A 22,590-nucleotide genomic window follows, 5' to 3' on the forward strand; every position below is an offset into this window, starting at 1 on the left:
ATCCTCCATTTCCCAGCCTTTGTTCACCATCCCGACACGCCACGGCAGACTGTCTTTCCACCTGAGGGTGAGGGGGTGCTCAATGGAAGTCCCTTCACGAGGGAGTTCTTCCCATGCACCTTGGGGATCTGGGGTGGAGGCTGCTGCGTAGAGCGGTGCCCTGCAATAAGTTCTTTAGCTTGTACGCGTCCTCCAGCCGCATGTCGCTTCTGCGGGCTGGAAGAGACCGTGTAACACACATACATGGAGTGTGCGAGGCTGCAGCCCCTTTTTGCATATCTGCGTGGGCACCTTCTGGTTACATTTTAGCCCCACCCTATTTATATACGGTCATCCAGTAAGGAGGGGGGCCATGGAGGGATGAGGATGTCCTTGTCAATTTGCACGTGGGGCTGGTAAAAACAGCTATCCATGGGTTCTGGAAATGGGTGGCAGAGTGATCCGCCTCGGCAGACTGCCTGGCTATGTTTAGGGGGTCTGTCTGTGACCAGGTAACCATTGAGAGAGAACATGCGTTGTCCATGGCGACCATAGAGGCATTACGGGATCATTGGGCTCCACGGGGGATTAGCACCATCATTGACAGAGATGGAAACAGTGTAGTTTAATTTTGTTTGTCTAGTAGTTGTGTAGTAATTGTGCTAGTCACTGGTTTGTATATATTTTAGCACTGAATTTGTAATAAAGATATTTTGTAAAAGGAAGCGCTTCCTGGCAGTCTCCAAAACTGTTTGCACTTTTGTAGCAAATTTTCAACTTTAGGAGAGAGAGTTTCAATAGTGTGAGCCTCTCAGTACCACCCTTCCCACGGCGTGGGCCTCAATCAGTACTACCCCTCCCACAGTGTGACCCTCCCTCAGTACCACCCCTCCCACAGTGTGGCCCTCCCTCAGTACCACCCCTCCCACAGTGTGACCCTCCCTCAGTACCACCCCTCCCACAGTGTCTCCCTCAGTACCACCCCTCCCACAGTGTGACCCTCCCTCAGTACCACCTCTCCCAGTGTGACCCTCCCTCAGTACCACCCCTCCCACAGAGTGACCCTCCCTCAGTACCACCCCTCCCAGTGTGACCCTCCCTCAGTACCGCCCCCTCCCAGTGTGACCCTCCCTCAGTACCACCCCCTCCCACAGTGTGACCCTCCCTCAGTACCGCCCCTCCCACAGTGTGACCCTCCCTCTGTACCATTCCTCCCACAGTGTGACCATCCCTCTGTACCACCCCTCACAGTGTGACCCTCCCTCAGTACCACCCCTCCCACAGTGTGACCCACCCTCAGTACCACCCCTCCCACAGTGTGACCCTCCCTCAATACCGCCCCCTCCCAGTGTGACCCTCCCTCAGTACCACCCCTCCCACAGAGTGACCCTCCCTCAGTACCACCCCTCCCAGTGTGACCCTCCCTCAGTACCGCCCCCCTCCCAGTGTGACCCTCCCTCAGTACCACCCCCTCCCACAGTGTGACCCTCCCTCAGTACCGCCCCTCCCACAGTGTGACCCTCCCTCTGTACCATCCCTCCCAGTGTGACCATCCCTCTGTACCACCCCTCTCACAGTGTGACCCTCCCTCAGTACCACCCCTCCCACAGTGTGACCCACCCTCAGTACCACCCCTCCCACAGTGTGACCCTCCCTCAATACCGCCCCCTCCCAGTGTGACCCTCCCTCAGTACCGCCCCCTCCCACAGTGTGACCCTCCCTCAGTACCGCCCCTCCCACAGTGTGACCATCCCTCTGTACCACCCCTCTCACAGTGTGACCCTCCCTCTGTACCACCCCTCCCACAGTGTCACCCTCCCTCAGTACCACCCCTCCCACAGTGTGACCCTCCCTCAGTACCGCCCCTCCCACTGTACCATCCCTCCCACAGTGTGACCATCCCTCTGTACCACCCCTCTCACAGTGTGACCCTCCCTCAGTACCACCCCTCCCACAGTGTGACCCTCCCTCAGTACCACCCCCCCAGTGTGACCCTCCCTCAGTACCACCCCCTGCCACAGTGTGACCCTCCCTCTGTACCACCCCTCCCACAGTGTGACCATCCCTCAGTACCACCCCTCCCACAGTGTGACCCTCTCTCGCTACCTGAGGGAGATTGGCCTCAGTCTCCTCCCTGAAAATGTGTCATTTGTTTCCACAGTTGGCAAGTCAGGGTCACGAGGAAGGTTCCCATCTCACTGAATAAATGATGCTCTCATCCAATGTGTTTAAAAATCAGAATATTTTGAAGCTTTTATTAAAATAAAGTGAATTGACACTGTAACATCTAACTCTGGCTTGGCTCACCCCTCCTCGATGGGAGTTCATGAGTCTCTAAATGGGGGGGCATTAACATGCATAACTCATCACATTACTCGGGCCCTTCCTTCTCCAACAGCGTGTTTCCCATTCACTGAGGCTGTGAGAGTCCACAAGAGCAGCACTGATCGCCCGCCTACCCTCCCTCTCTGAGGGGGGGTTGATTTGTGTGTTGGGCTGTAAAAGTCTGCTCTGCATGGAGGACAGTGGGGGAAGTGAGAGACGGGGGAGGGGGGAGAGAGGGAGGGGAGAGAGAACACAAACAAGCATATAGTGAGTGAGCAATAGCGAGTGTGTGTGAATAAGACAGAGGGACATGTGGTGCATTCGTGCACCAGGGTGGAGAGTGTGTGCGTGTGGGCACTTGTGGACAGAGAGTGTGTGAGTGGGTATCAGATAAGAAAATGGCAGCAGGAATAGGCCATCTGTTTTCTATTAGTTAACCAATCCTTCTTCCATGTTAATACATCACCCCCAACTCTCTGCATCCTTATCTCATGGACAAGTGGCTCCTTTCGAAAGCCTTCTGGAAATCCAAGTAAATAACGCCCATCTGTTCCCCACTATCCACTGCGATCCTTGTATCCTCAAGGTGTGTGTATAGTGGCAGTGGACGTCGGGGTGCAGGCACGTGAGGGTGGACGGAGGGGCGCATGTGTGTGTGGGCACAGTGGTGGGTTGGTGTGTGTGTTTGTGAGAGAGAGTGAATGGTGCTGTGTGTGTGCCTGTGCGGGAACGAGAATCACATCGCTCTGTTCTAGATGGAGAGACCTATAAACACTGAACTAACGTACAGATGTGGTTTATGAGTGACGTTTCAAGTTGTGGGTTGATGACAGTTTGAGGAAATTTGCTGTGTTGCTGCAGAGCTGTGGTAATCTGTCTTGTTCCGTTCCAAACACCTCCTCCGAGTCAGAGCCCAACATTGCACTACAGTCCTTCCTCCATCCGCGCCCGTCACAGCGTGCCCTGCACTCGATCTGAGGGAGCGCACAGTGGTCAGTCTGTACTCTGCGACCAGCCAGTGGCTGAGCTGTCAGCAGGCCCGGGCGCTGCTCCACTCCCCACTGGCAGCATGACTTCAACCAGACACCATCCCCCAACCTCACCGATCAGTGCCAACACTCGGCAGAAACACCCTCTCCCCGATCACCGGAAAGTTTCTTGTGTAAACCCTCCCTCTACGGCCCAGAATCTGCAAACTACTCCAACCTAGGGACAGTCCAATCATCGCAACGCACTGGTGAACCTCCCCCTTTTTATACAAGCTACTCCTCATCTAACATCATAAGATATAGGAGCAGAATTAGGCCATTCATTCTTCATGGCTGATTTATTATTCCTCTCCCCCTCAGTCTCTGCCTTCTCCACATAACCTTTGATATCCTGACTAAGCAAGAACCCTATCAACTGCCACTTCAAATGACTTGGCCTCCATAGTCGTTTGTGGCATTGAATTCCAGATTCACTCGTCTCTAAGCTCCTCATAGAACATTACAGCACAGTACAGGCCCTTCGGACCACAATATGTGCTGAACTTTTAACTTATCCTAAGATCAATCTAAGCTTTCCCTCCTACATAGCCTTCCATTTTCTATCATCTTTGTTAGTCTCCTAAATGTCCCTGATCTATCTGCCTGTACCACCATCCTGACAGTGTACTCTACCAGGCCAGGATCATTATGTCCCCCTACATCTAGAGTCAGCAGGTGGGGCGGCTCGCCAGGGCCAGGGTGGGTGGGGAGAGGTGTTGCTTTAATGTGCCAGCTATCAGCCTTGGGCTTAGCAGCTCCTCTTCCCCTGCCAGCAAGACCCAAAGTCTGTAGAACAACACCACACAAACACACACAGAGGGCAGGGCACACCTTTGGGACTAATCTGATGAACATTAAAAACATCGACAATGAACAAGCAGCTCCCCATGGATGCTCCGTCAGTGGAAAACAGAATCTCTGGCTGGGCGCAGGTGAGAGCATGTTCAGGAGGAGCCGTCAGTCAGGAGCTGCCCTCTGTGCTCACACCACAGCGAGATGCCTCAGTAAATCCCCAAGGGGGGGTGGAACTGGGACTGAAAGCTCAGAACAGGACCACCATAAGGCTCAAGTCTCAACTTCAGTCCCCTCTCGTGGGTCAGAACCACAGAACAGGGGCAGAATTAGGGGACGGGAGACTGCAGGGAAGAGGATTGGTGGGAGTGGAGGACAGGAGGGTGGGGTGAGGTCTGTCCTGACCCCTCGGTGTCTGGTCTCACTCACAGGAGGAGAGCTTTATTACTGACACCAGCACAGCAGAACCTCATCTCTGCTCTTGGTGAACAGCCTGCTAATGCTTGCCCTCTGCGTCTCTCACGATTACAAGCAATTATCTACACCGCTGATTTACTGCTACAGCTGGAGGTGTCCGGTGCCCGTTCACAGGTGCTGCCAATACTTTCCTGGACACCCATCTCAATCTGAATCCGAGTCCGATTCAGACACTTCGGACAGTGGCTGCATCACCTCCTCCAGAGGAACCAACTTCCCATCCGGGGCCAAGCTCAGCGGCTGAATTATCTGATGCCTAAGATGAAAGGAAACAGCAATAAAGTCAAATTTCCAAACCCTGGCATTGAGAGCCACACAACTGGCACTAGGAAACTTCAGTGCTTGGAACCAAATCCTAGGAGCTTGTGAGAAGATCCAGCAGTGACTGGGGGTACGTCTGGGTGGGAGTGGGTAGCCCTCATCATGAATTTTGGGATATTGCATTCCATGGCCAATGAGAGCCCGTTGGACACAAGCCATCCAAAGACTGACCATATGAACATAAGATGATAAGAAATAGGAGCAGGAGTCGGCCAACTGCCCTCTTGGGCCTGTCCCACCATTCAATAAGATCATGGCTGATCTGGCCATGGACTCATCTCCACCTACCTGTCTTTTTCCCATAACCCTTAATTCCCCTACTATGCAAACATCTATCCAACCTTGTATTAAATACATTTACTGAGGTAGCCTCCAGTGCTTCATTGGGCAGAGAATTCCACAGATTTACCATCCTCTGGGAAAAGCAGTTCCTCCTCATCTCCGTCCTAAATCACTCTCCCGAATCCTGAGGCCATATCCCTAGTTCTAGTCTCACCTACCAGTGGAAACAACTTTCATCCCTCTGTCTTATTTATCCCTGTCATAATTTTATGTTTCCATAAGATCTCCTCTCATTCCTCTGAATTCCAGCGAGTACAATCTCTCCTTGTAGTCTAAACCCTTCATCTCTGGAATCATCTGGTGACCTCCTCTGCAGTTCTTCCAAAGCCAGTATATCCTCCCTCAAGTAAGACAACCAGAACTGTGTACTGTCTGATATTTTGCGGTTCAGATTTGTAACTGGCCAACACGTCACGCAGCATCCGCACAAACCAGATTTCTCAGTTTGGCTGTGCCAGAGGCTGTCTTCCCCTGGACAAACACGTGCTGGCTGAACCTCACGGTTTCAACTGACTGCTCCACCACCACAGCATCCACACCATCCGTTTTTATATTTTGTGCTATTTATTTTCATAATCTATCTTCCATTTCTTTATTGCTCATTTGTTGGTACTTTGTTACTTTATAAAGTTTTCCCAATCTTCCAGTTTCCCACTACTCTTGGTGACTTTGTATGCATGAGCTTTTAGTTTGACGCCTTCTTTTATTTCCTTAGTTATCCAAAGCTGGCTCTCCCCACCTTTACTATCGTTGCTTTTAACTGGAATATACTTCTGTTGAGCACCGTGAAAAATCTCTTTAAAAACCTTCCACTGTTCCTCAACTGTCCCACCATATAGCCCGTGTTCCCAGTCTACACTAGCCAAATCCTCCCTCATCCCATTGTAGTCTCCATTGTTTAGGCGTAATGTGCAGGTTTTAGATTGAACTATTGCACCCTCCATTTGTATGAGAAATTCAGTCATATTGTGATCACTCTTTCCAAGAGGATCCCTAACTACAAGGTCACTAATTTTACCTGTCTCATTGCACAGGACCAGATCTGAGATAGCACGTTCCCTTGTAGGTTCAGTAATCACACTCAATAGGCAGAAACCTGGGACATTTTGACCTTACCAAAGGCACGAGTACGTCCCGAAAGGAAAATTAAATTAGACCAACCTCACCTGGCCAGTTTGTCAAACATGTTGAATAATTTCATGGCCTCATACTCCTTCTGGGCTTCGCTCATGCCGTCCATTGGATTGGCCGTTCTCTCTTCCACTCGCCCAGTCACTGGATTAATCCTGTAACACAGGCCAGAAGTCATCCCAGCTCCTCCACACCCCATCCTCATGCCTCCCACAGGTCCTCACATCTCTCCAAACTGCCGTCACCCTCTCCTCGCCACACCCAACCCTGCGGGCCAGTGACTGAGCAAAGAGAGACTATTTAATGTAGGTGACAGAGATCCCCATCAACGAGCTGGAGGCCAAATACTTCACCCCCACTGCCTGGGCATGGAGCAGCCTCCCAGCCTCACCCTCGGGTTCTCCAACATCAGTGAACTTGTTCTGTTGCAATGCGTCTCTGCCATCACCACCCCCGGCTCAGTTTGTCCTGTCTCACTATCACAACCCACCACCCCGGGGCTTCACCCCATTGCAAATGCCCCTAATTATCACATTAGCACGTCCCCAACCCTGCCAGCTTCCCTCTCCCACACACTCTCTCACCCCTCCATCAATTCTCTCACACACCTTCCCTCCTCCCTCTTTCTCACACCTCCATGTACCCTCCTTCCTTCTCCCACCCCCTTTGTTAAACCTCTCTCTTGGTCTCCTCTCTTCCCTTCCATCAGAACGGGGAGGGAGAGAAGGGAGTTGGGAGAGATGGAAGGTTCCAGACCCAAATGCTTTGTGGTTCCTCTCTGCCCGACGTGCTGAGAGTTTCAGGTGATTTTGTTAATCACTCTGTGGGTGAGACTCACTCAGCCTTGGCTTCCTTGTACTCCTCGGTGTCTGTGTCCTCGTCCTCGGAATAGTTCCCCTCCCCCTCGGCTGGGCAGCCCCCCATCAGTCCTCGGACAGCCAGGAGACCAGCGGCGTTCCCATACCCAGTGTACTTCACGAACCGCGTCACTGCGCCAAGAGCAGAGAGAGTCAGAGATGGATGTGGGGTGGGCGAGAGGGGCAGTTTCACATGCCGAGACTCAATTCCTGGCCGACAGCCGGAGCATCCGGGAATGAGCAGCCAGTCAGCAGCTCCAAGAATGGACCTTTGTTATGGAGAGGGACGGGTCAAGAAACTTGACAGAGCTCAGGTGCGAGACCACACTAACCAAAATCCAACCGAGAGTCCGTTCTATCATCTCCAAACATCAGGACCCAGAACCAGTTATACACAAACCGCTGTAGAAACTCAGCGGACTGAGGAGCTTCTATACAGGGAAATTAAACTGAAGTGGACGTCAAGTCATTTGGTATCTATAAGGCAGATGTTGACAGGTTCTTGATTAGTCAGGGGGTCAAAGGTTACAGAGAGAAGGTAGGAGAATGAGGTTGAGCAGGATAACAAATCAGCCATGATGGAAGAGTGGAGCAGATTCAATGAGCTGAATGCATCAATGTCTTATGGTGTCAATCAGAATTCCCCAATCTTTTTTTGTGCCATGGATCTTTACCATGAAACGAGGGGTCTGGGGTCTCCAGGCTCGGAACCCCTGGTCTAAATGGACAATGTTTAGGCGAGACCCTTCGTCTGGACTGAAAAAGGCTGACGGTCAGTATAAAATTCTCACCCCACATCTCTTGCTGCACCTTTCCCCTATCTCTCCCTCTACTTCCCAATCTGGAGACCCAAACCGAAACGTCGGCTGTCCATTTAACCTCCACAGATATTGCCTGGCCCAACTGAGTTCCTCAAGAATCTGTAAAATCTTTTGTGTTCAAACGTCACCTGGCATGAGATGCCAGCTTGGCAGTGCCTGCTGACAGGGCCAACCTTTCTGAACCCTCACCTCTGTGCCTATCTCCACTGATGCTGCCCGACTGGCTGTGTGTTTCCAGGTTTTCGACTTTGAGTGTCACTTGAAACACTTCCATGAATTTTGAACACAAGAGCCAGTGAACCTTTATAAAACACTGGTTCAGCCACGACTGTGTATCCAGTTGCAGAGACCACATCTCCAGAAAAAACAAAGGTTTCAGGAAGAAGGAACACCCCGACTTCCTTTCTCCTGCATTTTGTGTTTTCATTTACAAAGCCCGGGATCCTAGGACCTGTATTTTTTTCTGAAACTGCCCTGCCACGTTCACCCAGCCATGCACAAATTACTGTGTTAAACTTCACTTGCCACCCACTGGCCCAACCCAAGAGTCCCTCTTTCTCTCTCTCTGCCTCTCGTCTCTCCCCTTTTATGCCCTCTTCCCAGTTGACTTGCCAGCTGTGAATGAGAAACTGTTCTGTACACCCAGCTGCTCCAATTAACCATGTCTTCAAAAGCACTTAAACAGTACAGCCCCGTGGACTGTACATCTTCACCCCTGTCCAAAATACCACCTCTCACTACAGGCAAAACACCAAGGTGGCCATTTGGTTCATTAACTTGTCTCACAGAGCAATACCTCTCACCACAAAATCTCTCTGTAACCTACTGCCCAGCCTCCCACAGTCCCATCAAATCCTCCCAGATTCTACCCCCTCAGCCACACACTAGGAATTTGATAAATACTCCGACAGTGAGAGGCGCTTCAGGTAAATAAAAGGACGCAGCTATCGTAAACGTGAGATCAAAGGATGAGACTGGGAATTTATAATGACAGCTGGAGAAATTGGCAGAGAGGGGTTTCTGACAAAATAGATAACACTGATCCGAAAGATAGAAGACATATTATTGTCTCAGTGATGATATAGATCTGAGGGGTTGTAACAGGAACTTCTGTCATCAGGTGAACGAGGGAGCCCAGGACGGGTCCCCTTGGACGGGAGGGGGCCCAGGAGGAGAGGGGCCCGGACAGGAGGGGGCCAAGGATGGGACGGGTCCCCTTGGACAGGAGGGGACCGGACGGGAGGGTTTAGGAGGGAAATGGGGCCAAACGTGGGCAAGTGGGACTTGCATGGACAGTACATACATTGGCACGGGCCAGAGGGATTACTCCCCTGCTGTCTCATTCTGAGAGTCTGTCCTGAAGGGAGACGGAAGACAAGGCTTCTCACCATTCTCCTTGCAGAGAACGAAGAGCAGCTCAGCTGCGCAGTGTTTCACATCCGTGTCGATGTGAGTCATCAATCGCACCAGCTTGTTCCGCAGCATGTTCCCAACCTCGGGCCGGGTCTGGACGTCCCGGAGTGGGGGCAACACCTGGACATTGAACACACCTGTTAGGAGAATGAGGTGCAAAGGTACAGCACAATCAAAGCCAACAGCAGCTCCCAACTCAATCTGCACACAAACCCCGGTGCGTTCTCCGCACAAACACACAATCCCCGGCATATACACACGTACAAGCCCCCGCATGTTCACTGCACACATTTCACAGACACAGCACTCTGCGGGGCTGTGCCATTACACTGACCTGAGTTCCTGGGTCCTGCGACATTCCAGGGGCATTTGGTGGTCTGGTCACCAGGGCCAGGTGGTGTGGTCACCAACACTGACACGGGTTATTTCAACCTAACTGTGGCGTCTTGGGGAGAGTAAAGTGCCACATGGACCCTGTAGAGATTACAGAGGACGACGTAGTTGCTCTCCTGAGGCAAATTTAAGTTAAAGTCTGTCCCGAGCCTTTGTGGCCCATCAGACTGGTGCTTATGCCAGTTTCTGTGGCGTGAAGCGACTGAGAGTACGAGACTCCCCGGATAGGATGCCAGTCTATCGTGAGGTTAACCCTCAGCATTTGCCGGTACCCATATTCAGCTGGGTGGACTGGAGCAGTGTCGGGTTAAGTGCCTTGCTCAAAGACACAACACACTGACTTGGCCGAGACTCGAACCCACAACCCTCAGATCGTGAGCCCAACACCCTCACCACTTGGCCACGCGCCACACCCTGAGGCAAATCAGGGTGGATAAATCCCCAGAGCCCGACAAGGTGTTCCCTGAGACCCTACGGGAGGCAAGTGCAGAAATTGCCAGTGTCCCAGCAGAAATATTTAAACCATCCTGAGTGACAGGAGGATAGCCAATGTTGTTCCACTGTTTAAGAAAGGCTCTAAACTAGAGAGAAGTTTCTTAGAAAACTGAAAGGTCTGAAGGTAGATAAGTCACCTGGACCAGATGGCTACACCCCAGAGTTCTAAAAGAGATGGCTGAAGAGATTGTGGAGGCATTAGTAATGATCTCTTAAGATTCACTACATTCTGGAATGGTTCCAGAAGGCTGGAAAATTGCAAATGTAATTCCACTCTTCAAGAAGGGAGAGAGGCAAAAGAAAGGAAACTATAGGCCAGTTATTCCGACCTCAGTGGTTGGGAAGATGTTGGAATCAATTATTAAGGATGAAGTCTCAGGGTACTTGGAGGCACATGATAAAATAGGCCGTAGTCAACATGGTTTCCTCAGGGAAAATCATGCCTGACTAATCTGTTGGAATTCTTTGAACAAGTAAACAAACGGGCTAGACAAAGAAGAATCAGTTGATGTTGTGTACTTGGATCCTCAGAAGGTTTTTGACAATGTGCCACACTGCTGCTTAACAAGCTATGAGCCCGTAGTACGACAGGAAAGATTCTAGCATGGAGAAAGCAGTGGCTGAATGGAAGGAGGCAAAGTGTGGGAATAAAGGGAGACTTGTCTGACTGGCTACCAGTGACTCATGGTGTTGGGACCTATGTTATATGTCAATGATTTGGATGATGGAATTGATAGCCTTGTTGCAAAGTTTGCAGACAATATGAAGATAGGTGCGGGTGGCTTTGAGGAAGCGGAGAAGGTCTGGAAGGACTTAAACATTAGGAAAAGAAATGGCAAAAGGAATTTCTTTCCCACCACCAAGCACATCTTTCCCTCGCCCCCACTTTCTGTTTTCCACAGGAATTGCTCCCTATGCAACTCCCTTATCCTTTTGTCCCTTCCCACTGATCTCCCTTCTGGCACTTATCCTTGCAAGGGGAACAAGTACTACACTTGCCCCTACACTTCCACCATCACTACCATTCTGGGCCCTGAATGGTTCTTCCAGGTGAGGCGACACTTCACCTTAGAGTCTGTTGGGGTCATATATTGCGTTTGGTGCTCCTGGTGTGATCTCCTGAATATTGGTGAGACCCGACATAGATTGGGAGACCGCTTCACCGAGCACCTACACTCCATCCACCAGAAAAAGCAGGATCTCCCCGTGGCCACCCATTTTAATTCCACTTCCCATTCCCATATATCCACCCATGGCTTCCTCCACTGTTGTGATGGGGACACACTTAGGTTGGAGGAACAGCCCCTTCTATTCCATTTGGATAGCCTCCAACCTGATAGCATTAACATCGATTTCTCAAAGTTCCAGTAATGCCCTCAACCCCCCTTCACCATTTCCCATCCCCTTTTCCCTCTCTCACCTTACCTCCTTATCTGCCCATCGCCTCCTTCTGGCGCTCCTCCCCTCTTTTCCTTCTTCCATGGCCTTCTGTCTCTTTCACCGATCAACTTCCCAGCTCTTTATTTCATCCCTCCCCCTCCAAGTTTCACCTATCACCTGTGTTTCTCCCTCCCCTCCACCCACCTTTTAAATCTACTCCGCAGCTCTTCCTCCAATCCTGCCGAAGGGCTTCAGCCCAAAACATCAACTGTACTCTTTTCCACAGATGCTGCCTGGCCTGCTGAGTTCCTCCAGCATTTTGTGTGTGTAGCTCAGATTTCCAGCACCTGCAGATTTTCTCTTTATTTGAGGTGGAATAGTGTTGGGAAGTGTAAGGTCATGCACTTTCGGGAGAAGAAATGAAAGGGTTGACCTTTTTCTGAATGGAGAGAAAATACTGAACGCTGAGGCTCGGAGCACTTGGGGGCCCCTGTGCACGATTCCCAAAGGTTCATTTGCAGGTCGAGTCTGTGGTGAGGAAGCATTCATTTCAAGAGGACTAGAATAAAAGCAAGGATGTAATGTTAAAACTTTATAAAGCACTGGTGAGACTTCACTTGGAATACTGTGATCAGGTTTGGACCTCTTAGTTTATAAAGGACATGCTAAAACAGGAGAGGGTTCAAAGCAGGTTCGTGAAAATGATTCCAGGATTGTCATATGAAGAGCGTCTGATGGCTTTGGGCCTTTTTTCACTAAAATTCAGAAGAATGAGGGGTGACCTCATTGAAGCCTATCAAATGGTGAAAGGCCCTGACAGAGTGGATGTGGAGGGGATGTGTCCTGAGGTGGGAGAGTCTAGATGACACAGCCTCAGAATAGAGGGGCATCCTTTTACAGTAGAGATGAAGAGGAATTTCTTTAGCCAGAGAGTGGTGAATTTGTGGAATTCTTTGCCACAGGCAGCTGTGGAGGCCAAGACTTTATGTATATAGAAACATAGAAACATAGAAAATCGGTGCAGGAGTAGGCCATTCGGCCCTTCGAGCTTGCACCGCCATTTATTATGATCATGGCTGATCATCCAACTCAGAACCCCGCCCCAGCCTTCCCTCCATACCCCCTGACCCCTGTAGCCACAAGGGCCATATCTAACTCCCTCTTAAACATAGCCAATGAACTGGCCTCAACAGTTTCCTGTGGCAGAGAATTCCACAGATTCACCACTCTCTGTGTGAAGAAGTTTTTCCTAATCTCGGTCCTAAAAGGCTTCCCCTCTATCCTCAAACTGTGACCCCTCGTTCTGGACTTCCCCAACATCGGGAACAATCTTCCTGCATCTAGCTTGTCCAATCCCTTTAGGATCTTATACGTTTCAATCAGATTCCCCCTCAATCTTCTAAATTCTAACAAGTACAAGCCCAGTTCATCCAGTCTTTCTTCATATGAAAGTCCTGCCATCCCAGGAATCAATCTGGTGAACCTTCTTTGTACTCCCTCTATGGCAAAGATGTCTTTCCTCAGATTAGGGGACCAAAACTGCACACAATACTCCAGGTGTGGTCTCACCAAGGCCTTGTACAACTGCAGTAGTACCTCCCTGCTCCTGTACTCGAATCCTCTCGCTATAAATGCCAGCATACCATTCGCCTTTTTCACCGCCTGCTGTACCTGCATGCCCACTTTCAATGACTGGTGTATAATGACACCCAGGTCTCGTTGCACCTCCCCTTTTCCTAATCGGCCACCATTCAGATAATAATCTGTTTTCCTATTTTTGCCACCAAAGTGGATAACTTCACATTTATCCACATTAAATTGCATCTGCCATGAGTTTGCCCGCTCACCCAACCTATCCAAGTCACCCTGCATCCTCTTAGCATCCTCCTCACTGCTAACACTGCCGCCCAGCTTCGTGTCATCCGCAAACTTGGAGATGCTGCATTTAATTCCCTCATCCAAGTCATTAATATATATTGTAAACAACTGGGGTCCCAGCACTGAGCCTTGCGGTACCCCACTAGTCACCGCCAGCCATTCTGAAAAGGTCCCGTTTATTCCCACTCTTTGCTTCCTGTCTGCTAACCAATTCTCCACCCACACCAATACCTTACCCCCAATACCGTGTGCTTTAAGTTTGCACACTAATCTCCTGTGTGGGACCTTGTCAAAAGCCTTTTGAAAATCCAAATATACCACATCCACTGGTTCTCCCCTATCCACTCTACTAGTTACATCCTCAAAAAATTCTATGAGATTCGTCAGACATGATTTTCCTTTCACAAATCCATGCTGACTTTGTCCGATCATTTCACCGCTTTCCAAATGTGCTGTTATCACATCCTTGATAACTGACTCCAGCAGTTTCCCCACCACCGACGTTAGGCTAACCGGTCTATAATTCCCCGGTTTCTCTCTCCCTCCTTTTTTAAAAAGTGGGGTTACATTAGCCACCCTCCAATACTCAGGAACTCGTCCAGAATCTAACGAGTTTTGAAAAATTATCACTAATGCATCCACTATTTCTTGGGCTACTTCCTTAAGCACTCTAGGATGCAGACCATCTGGCCCTGGGGATTTATCTGCCTTCAATCCCTTCAATTTACCTAACACCACTTCCCTACTAACATGTATTTCACTCAGTTCCTCCATCTCACTGGACCCTCTGTCCCGTACTATTTCTGGAAGATTATTTATGTCCTCCTTAGTGAAGACAGAACCAAAGTAATTATTCAATTGGTCTGCCATGTCCTTGCTCCCCATAATCAATTCACCTGTTTCTGTCTGCAGGGGACCTACATTTGTCTTTACCAGTCTTTTCCTTTTTACATATCTATAAAAGCTTTTACAGTCCGTTTTTATGTTCCCCACCAGTTTTCTCTCATAATCTTTTTTCCCCTTCCTAATTAAGCCCTTTGTCCTCCTCTGCTGAACACTGAATTTCTCCCAGTCCTCAGGTGAGCCACTTTCTCTGGCTAATTTGTATGCTACTTCTTTGGAATTGATACTATCCCTAACTTCTCTTGTCAGCCACGGGTGCACTACCTTCCTTGATTTATTCTTTTGCCAAACTGGGATGAACAATTGTTGTAGTTCATCCATGCAACCTTTAAATGCTAGCCATTGCATATCCACCGTCAATCCTTTAAGTGTCATTTGCCAGTCTATCTTAGCTAATTCACGTCTCATACCTTCAAAGTTACCCCTCTTTAAGTTCAGAACCTTTGTTTCTGAATTAACTATGTCACTCTCCATATTAATGAAGAATTCCACCATATTATGGTCACTCTTACCCAAGGGGCCTCTCACGACAAGATCGCTAATTAACCCTTCCTCATTGCTCAAAATTCAGTCCAGAATAGCCTGCTCTCTAGTTGGTTCTTCGACATGTTGGTTCAAAAAACCATCCCGCATACATTCCAAGAAATCCTCTTCCTCAGCACCTTTACCAATTTGGTTCACCCAGTCTACATGTAGATTGAAGTCACCCATTATAACTGCTGTTCCTTTATTGCACACATTTCTAATTTCCTGTTTAATACCATCTCCGACCTCACTACTACTGTTAGGTGGCCTGTACACAACTCCCACCAGCGTCTTCTGCCCCTTAGTGTTACGCAGCTCTACCCATATCGATTCCACATCTTCCCGGCTTATGTCCTTCCTTTCTATTGCGTTAATCTCTTCTTTAACCAGCAATGCCACCCCACCTCCCCTTCCTTCATGTCTATCCCTCCTGAATATTGAATATCCCTGAACGTTGAGCTCCCATCCCTGGTCACCCTGGAGCCATGTCTCTGTGATCCCAACTATATCATAATCATTAATAACAATCTGCACTTTCAATTCATCCATCTTATTACGAATGCTCCTTGCATTGACACATAAAGCCTTCAGGCGCTCTTTTACAACTCTCTTAGCCCTTATACAATTATGTTGGAAAGTGGCCCTTTTTAATGCTTGCCCTGGATTTGTCGGCCTGCCACTTTTACTTTTCTCCTTTGTACTTTTTGCTTCTACGCTCATTTTACACCCCTCTGTCTCTCTGCACTGGTTCCCATCCCTCTGTTGTGAACTAACCTCCTCACGCCTAGCCTCTTTAATTTGATTCCCACCCCCCAACCATTCTAGTTTAAAGTCACCTCAGTAGCCCCCGCTAATCTCCCTGCCAGGATATTGGTCCCCCTAGGATTCAAGTGTAACCCGTCCTTTTTGTACAGGTCACGCCTGCGCCAAAAGAGGTCCCAATGATCCAAAAACTTGAATCCCTGCCCCCTGCTCCAATCCCTCAGCCACGCATTTATCCTCCACCTCATCGCATTCCTACTCTCACTGTCGCGTGGCACAGGCAGTAATCCCGAGATTACTACCTTTGCGGTCCTTTTTCTCAACTCCCTTCCTAGCTCCCTATATTCTCCTTTCAGGACCTCATCCCTTTTCCTACCTACGTCATTGGTACCTATATGTACCACGACCTCTGGCTCCTCACCCTCCCACTTCAGGATATCTTGGACACGATCAGAAATATCCCGGACCCTGGCACCAGGGAGGCAAACTACCATCCGGGTCTCTGGACTGCGTCCACAGAATCGCCTATCTGACCCCCTTACTATCGAGTCCCCTATCACAACTGCCCTCCTCTTCCTTGCCCTACCCTTCTGAGCTACAGGGCCAGACTCTGTGCTGGAGACACGGCCACTGTCGCTTCCCCCGGGTAAGCTGTCCCCCCCAACAGTACTCAAACAGGAGTACCTGTTGTTAAGGGGCACAGCCACCGGGGTACTCCCCATCACCTGACTTTTCCCCTTCCCCCTCCTAACCGTGACCCACTTGTTTGCCTCCCGTGGCCCCGGCGTGACCACCTGCCTTCCACTCCTCTCTATCACCTCCTCGCTCTCCCTGACCAGACGAAGGTCATCGAGCTGCAGCTCCAGTTCCGTAACGCGGTCCCTTAGGAGCTGCATCTCGACGCACTTGGCGCAGATGTAGACGTCCGGGAGGCTTGGAGACTCCAGGGCCTCCCACATCTGACACTGAGAACAGCAAACTGCCCTCACAGTCATAATGCCCCTCTCCTCAAATATCTAAGGCAGAGGTTGATAGATTCTTGATTGGTTAGAGCATGAAGGGATATGGGGAGAAGGATCAGCCATGATTGAATGGTGGAGCAAACGCGATGGACCAGATGGCCTAATTCTGCTCCTATGTCTTATGGTCTAAGGTGGGAGATTGGGGTTGAGAGGAAAGTTGGATCAGCCAGAATGGAATGGTAGAACAGTCTCGAGCCAAGTGGCCTAATTCTGCTCCTATATCTTATGGTCTTATGATCTAAACAAAAACCAGGAAATTACATGCCAGTGAGTCTGTCATCAGTTGTGGAAAGTTATTGGAAGGTATTCTAAGGGATCAGATATATGAATATTTGAATAGACATGGACTAGTTAAGGATAGTCAATATGATTTTGTGCATGGTAGGTCATGTCTAACCAATCTTAGAGTTTTTCATGGAAATTACCAGGAAAATTGATGAAGACAAGGCCGTGGATGTGGTCTACATGGACTTTAGCGAAGCACTTGACAAGGTCCTACATGGGGGAAAAAAAAAACATGGGATCTGGATCATGGGAGGCTGGTCAAGAAGGTTCAGTCACTCAGCATTCAAGATGAGGTAGTAAATTGGATTAGACATTGGCTTTGTGGGAAAAGCTAGAGAGCAGTAGTAGATGGTTGTCTCTCTGACTGGAGGCCTGTGACTAGTGGAGTGCTGCAGGGATCGATGCTGGGTCAGTTGTTGTACGTCATCAATATCAATGATCTGGATGATAATGTGGTTAACTGGATCAGCAGATTTGTGGATGACACCAGGATTAGGGGTGTAGTGGACAGTGAGGAAGGCTATCAAACATGCTGCGGGATCTGGATCAGCTGGAAATATGGGCTAAAAAATGGCAGATGGAATTTACTGCAAACACCTGTGAGGTGTTGCACTTCAGTAGGACAAACAAAGGCAGGTCTTCACAGTGAATAGTAGGGCATTGAGCAGTGTGACAGAAAGAGAATACAGGTCCAGAATTTGTTGAAAGTGGTATCGCAGGTAGACAGAGCAATGCACACACAAAATGCTGCAGGAACTCAGCAGGCCAGGCAGCATCTAGGAAAAGAATACAGTCAACATCTTGGGCCAAAACCCTTCGGCAGGACTGGAGTAAAAGGCTAGAGAGTAGTTATAAAAGGTGAGGGTGGGAAGAGAGAAACACAAGGTGATAGGTGAAACCTGGAGGGGGATGAATGAAGTAAAGAGCTGGGAAGGTTAGGACCCTGAATGGTAGTGAGGGAGGAGTTGTAGGGGCAGGTGTAGCACTTGTTCTGCTCGCAAGGGTAAGTGGCAGAAGGGAGATCAGTGGGGAGGGACGAACGGACAAGGGAGTCGCATAGGGAGCAATGCCTGCGGAAAGCAGAAAGTGGGTGGGGAGGAAGGAAAGGTGTGCTTGGTGGTGGAATCCTGTTGGAGGTGGTGGAAGTTTTGGAGAATTATGTGCTGAATGCGGAGGCTGGTGGGGTAGTAAGTGAAAACAAGAGGAACCTTATGCCTGGCAGGGTGGCAGGAGGATGGGGTAAGAGTAGATGTGCGTGAAATAGAAGAGATGTGGGTGAGGACAGCATTGATGGTGGAGGAAGGAAAGGCCTTTCTTTGAAAAAGGAAGCCATCTCTTTCATTCTAGAATGAAAAGCCTCATCATGAGAGCAGATACGGCAGAGACGGAGGAATTGAGAGAAGGGGATGACATTTTTACAAGTTTTTACAAGATGGGTGGTATGAGGTATAGTTCAGGAAGCTGTGAGAACCCATGGGTTTATAACAGATACCAGTGGATAAGCTGTCTCCGGAGACAGAGACAGTGAGATCGAGAATGGGGAAGGAGGTATCAGAAATAGACCGGGTAAATTTGAGGGCAGGGTGGAAGTTGGAGGCAAAGTGGATGAAGTCGACAAGTTCAGCACGGGTGCAGGAAGCAGCACCAATGAAGTCATCGATGTGTAGGAAAAGTACGGGACGGTCACCAGTGTAGACTTGGAAGATAGGCCGTTCCACGTAGCCAACAAACAGGTAGGCATAGCTGGGACCCATGCAAGTGCCCACGGTTACACCTTCTGTTTGAATGAAGTACCGTCCTGGTTGGGAGCAAGCAGTTTAAATGGCTTTGGCATTGACTAGATGGCCCCAGGAGCCTGTTTGTGTGCTGTACTTTTCTATTACTACGTGAATGAAGGCTGGTGGTCGGATTGGACCTGACAGGCCAAACGGCCTGTTTCCCTGCTGTGCAAGGCCCAAACCCTCCGCAGCACCAACCTAGTAACCTAATCCCCAGCAACAGCCCCACACACGTTACACTTACAGCCACAGCCACAGTGACAGACACACACACAGACCCACAATGGCTAGAACACAGATCGTAAATGTCCATAATGACAGATGATGGGACGAGATCCCATCTGATCAGGCTTGGCACCTACCTGCATCCTGAGGAACTTCCTGGTCTCCCGGTGACCCCTGGCACTCTGTATCAGTAAGTTGAGAACAGGGGTCACGGTCTGCTTCAAACGGTGTCCCTGTAAAAGGAAAAATTATTTCCTGGTTATTCTGGAAAGGAGTACACGGAGACCCAGAGGCTTGAGGGCTGTGAACAAACATTCCAGAGAAACCACTGGTGATTCCAGCCCTCGACCACACCATAAGCTGTCCCATCTCTCCCACAGCAGTGCTCACTGTTCAGGGACAGCGTGGTGGCACCGGGTCAGTCCCTCTCGGGGTGACTGTTGAGTTACTCGCTCTTTTTTCAAAACTCAGCTCATTGCAAATTACAACTCTACAATACAATAACCAACAGGCACAACAACGACTAACTCAATCTAAATAAAAAGTTCCCGTCCCGATCTAGAATTACACTTCTCCCCTATAGGGCCCACCAGTCCCAGAACATCTCCATGGTACCCATGGGCACTGCTTGCTCCTTCTCCATGGTTATCTGGACACACGACACACACACACCCCAGAACATTGACAGACAGTCAGCCTCGGTGATTGTTCTCCGCACTCCATCTCCAAGTCCCATGGATGGCCAACCTGGCCAGCCTCAGGAGCAAGTTTATTCAGACATCCTCCTCCAACCCCCCCCAAATACTCGATGACAACTATGAAGAGCGTGCAGCTAAAATGCAACCAGGAGGCAAGGAGCAGCACCTGTAGATATGCCAATAGGTCATTTCCAGCCCGCAGAAGTGACAGGAGGTGGGAGATCCGCGTACAATTTAATGAGTTTGTATCTGTAGCAGCTATCACCACAGGTCCCTGATGCCCATCATTTCTGTGCTGAACAGGATGCCAATCCAACTAATCCCATTTGCCTGCACAAGGTCCATTCATGACCCATTCATGCTGTTGGCTAAAAGCTTTTTAAGCACCAGTATCACATCTGCTTCCCCACCTCCCCGGCAGCACGCCCCAGACCCCCACACCACTCCACATAAACAAATTGCTTTGCAAGTCACCTTTAAGCATTGCCCCTCTCAACTTCAAGCTCTGCCCCTCATTCCTGACAGTTCCACTCTGGGAGAAAGACATCGATACCCATTAATCCAGACAGAATCTCTGTCGACCCTCACCAATTTTCATGGATGCACCAAAGAAAGCATCCTATCTGAATACACCACAAGAGTCTGTCAACGGCTCTACCCAGGAGCAGAGGGTTGTGGGCACAGCTCAGCACGCCACAGAAACCAGCCTCCCCCCACCACCCCCCCCCATGGAGTAATACACATCCAGGTGGTGGTACAGGAGCCTGAAGACACACACGCAACATTCCAGGAAGAGCATCCTCCCTTCTGTCATCAGATTTCTGAATAGACACTGAACCCATGTGTACTACCTCACTATTTTTTCTCACCTTTTGATTTACTTATCGGTTCAATGGTTCCATGTAATATCAGAGAATGTATACAACATACAACCTGAAATTCCTACTCTCCGCAGACATCCACAAAACAGAAGAAAACTCCGAAGAATGAGTGACAGGAAAATAAATGCAAGAACCCCAAATGTAAGAACATGCACAAGAAGCATCAACACCCCCCCCCAGCTTACTCTAACATAAAGCATCAGCTTTCCTAACACCCACCATGCAAGCAACAACGGCCCCTAACCAGAGACCACAAAATCATAAGACATAGGAACAGAATTAGGCCATTTGGCCCATCAAGTCTGCTCTGCCATTCAATAATGGCTGATCTTTTTTCCCCTCCTCAACCCCATTCCCAGCCTTCTCTCCGTAACCTTTGATGCTGTATCCAATCAAGAACCTATCAATCTCTGCCTTAAATACACCCAACGACCTGGCCTCCACAGCTGCCTGTGGTAACAAATTCCACAGATTCACCACACTCTGACTAAAGAAATTTCTCCGCATCTCTGGCTTAAATGGATGCCCCTCTTTCCTGAGGCTGTGCCCTCTTGGCCTGGACTCACCCATCATGGGAAACATCCTTTCCAAATCTACTCTGTCTAGGCTTTTTAAACATTTGAAAGGTTTCTTCTTTTTTTTGGCTTGTGCCTGCTTGCGTGCGCATCTGTGCGTCCGTGCGTGCATCCATCCATGACGATGGATTTTTCATGGCTTTTTTACAAGGTGCGGAGCAAGAGAGCGAGACAGAGACTGTGTGGCGAGCCACTCCTCACACAGGCATTTTCACAGTATTTTCCCTTTGTTTTACGAGTTTGAGTTGCGATCTCGACACTCAACCTGGCACGGATGGAAAGCGTACTTGGGAGCGGACCCGACTAGTTTCGAACCCGGGAATCTCCACTCCCGGGTCCAGCGCCAATGTCGTTGCACCACCAGCCAGCCCTACATTTGAAAGGTTTCAATGAGATCCCCACTCATCCTTCTAAATTCCAGTGAGTACAGACCCAGGGCCATCAAACGTTCCTCGTATGATAACCATGGTTGTCGTGGTGGGAGACTTTAATTTTCCAAATATCGATTGGTATCTCCCTAGAGTGAAGGGTTTAGATAGGGTGGAGTTTGTTAGGTGTGTTCAGGAAGTTTTCTTGACACAATATGTAGATAAGCCTACAAGAGGAGACGCTGTACTTGATCTGGTATTGGGAAATGAACCTAGTCAGGTGTCAGGTCTCTCAGTGGGAGAGCATTTTGGAGATAGTGACAATTCTATCTCCTTTACCATAGTGTTGGACAGGGATAGGAACAGACAAATTAGGAAAGTGTTTAATTGGAGTAAGGGGAAATATGAAGCTATCAAGCAGGAACTTGGAAGCATAAATTGGGAACAGATGTTCTCAGAGAAATTTACAGCAGAAATGTGGCAAATCTTCAGGGGATATTTGCGTGGCATTCTGTATAGGTATGTTCCAATGTGACAGGGAAAGGATGGTAGGGTACAGGAACTGTGGTATACAAAGGCTGTTGAAAATCTAGTCGAGAAGAAAAGCTTATGAAAGGTTCAGAAATACTGGGTAATGATAGAGATCTAGAAGATTATAAGGCTAGCAGGAAGGAATTTAAGAATGAAATTAGGAGAGCTAGAAGGGACCATGAGAAGGCCTCGGCAGACAGGATTAAGGAAAATCCCAAGGCACTCTACAAGTATGTGAAGAGCAAGAGGATAAGACATGAAACAATAGGACCTACCAAGTGTGACAGTGGAAAAGTGTGTATGCAACCAGAGGAGTTAGCTGAGGTAATTAATGAATACTTTGCTTCATTATTCGCTACGGAAAAGGATCTTGGCGATTGAAGGGATGACTTGCAGCAGACTGAA

The 22,590-nt window shown here is 49.2% G+C and overlaps 1 protein-coding gene across 2 annotated transcripts in view; it reads right to left on the reverse strand.

Annotated features, from left to right (window-relative positions):
* Positions 1 to 2,539: 2,539 nt before the first annotated feature.
* Positions 2,540 to 22,590, reverse strand: part of ric8a (RIC8 guanine nucleotide exchange factor A) — a 67,536-nt gene continuing 47,485 nt past the window's right edge. For both annotated transcript variants that reach the window (XM_063061539.1, XM_063061538.1), the window contains 5 exons: positions 19,270 to 19,365; positions 9,462 to 9,606; positions 7,234 to 7,384; positions 6,431 to 6,550; positions 2,540 to 4,857 (listed from right to left, as the gene is read on the reverse strand). In XM_063061539.1, coding sequence (XP_062917609.1) covers positions 4,746 to 4,857; positions 6,431 to 6,550; positions 7,234 to 7,384; positions 9,462 to 9,606; positions 19,270 to 19,365 — 624 coding nt within the window. In that variant the 3' untranslated portion in view covers positions 2,540 to 4,745. The remainder of the gene's footprint in view (positions 4,858 to 6,430; positions 6,551 to 7,233; positions 7,385 to 9,461; positions 9,607 to 19,269; positions 19,366 to 22,590) is intronic.

Source organism: Mobula hypostoma, chromosome 11 (genome assembly GCF_963921235.1).
Source record: "Mobula hypostoma chromosome 11, sMobHyp1.1, whole genome shotgun sequence".
NCBI lineage: Eukaryota > Metazoa > Chordata > Chondrichthyes > Myliobatiformes > Myliobatidae > Mobula > Mobula hypostoma.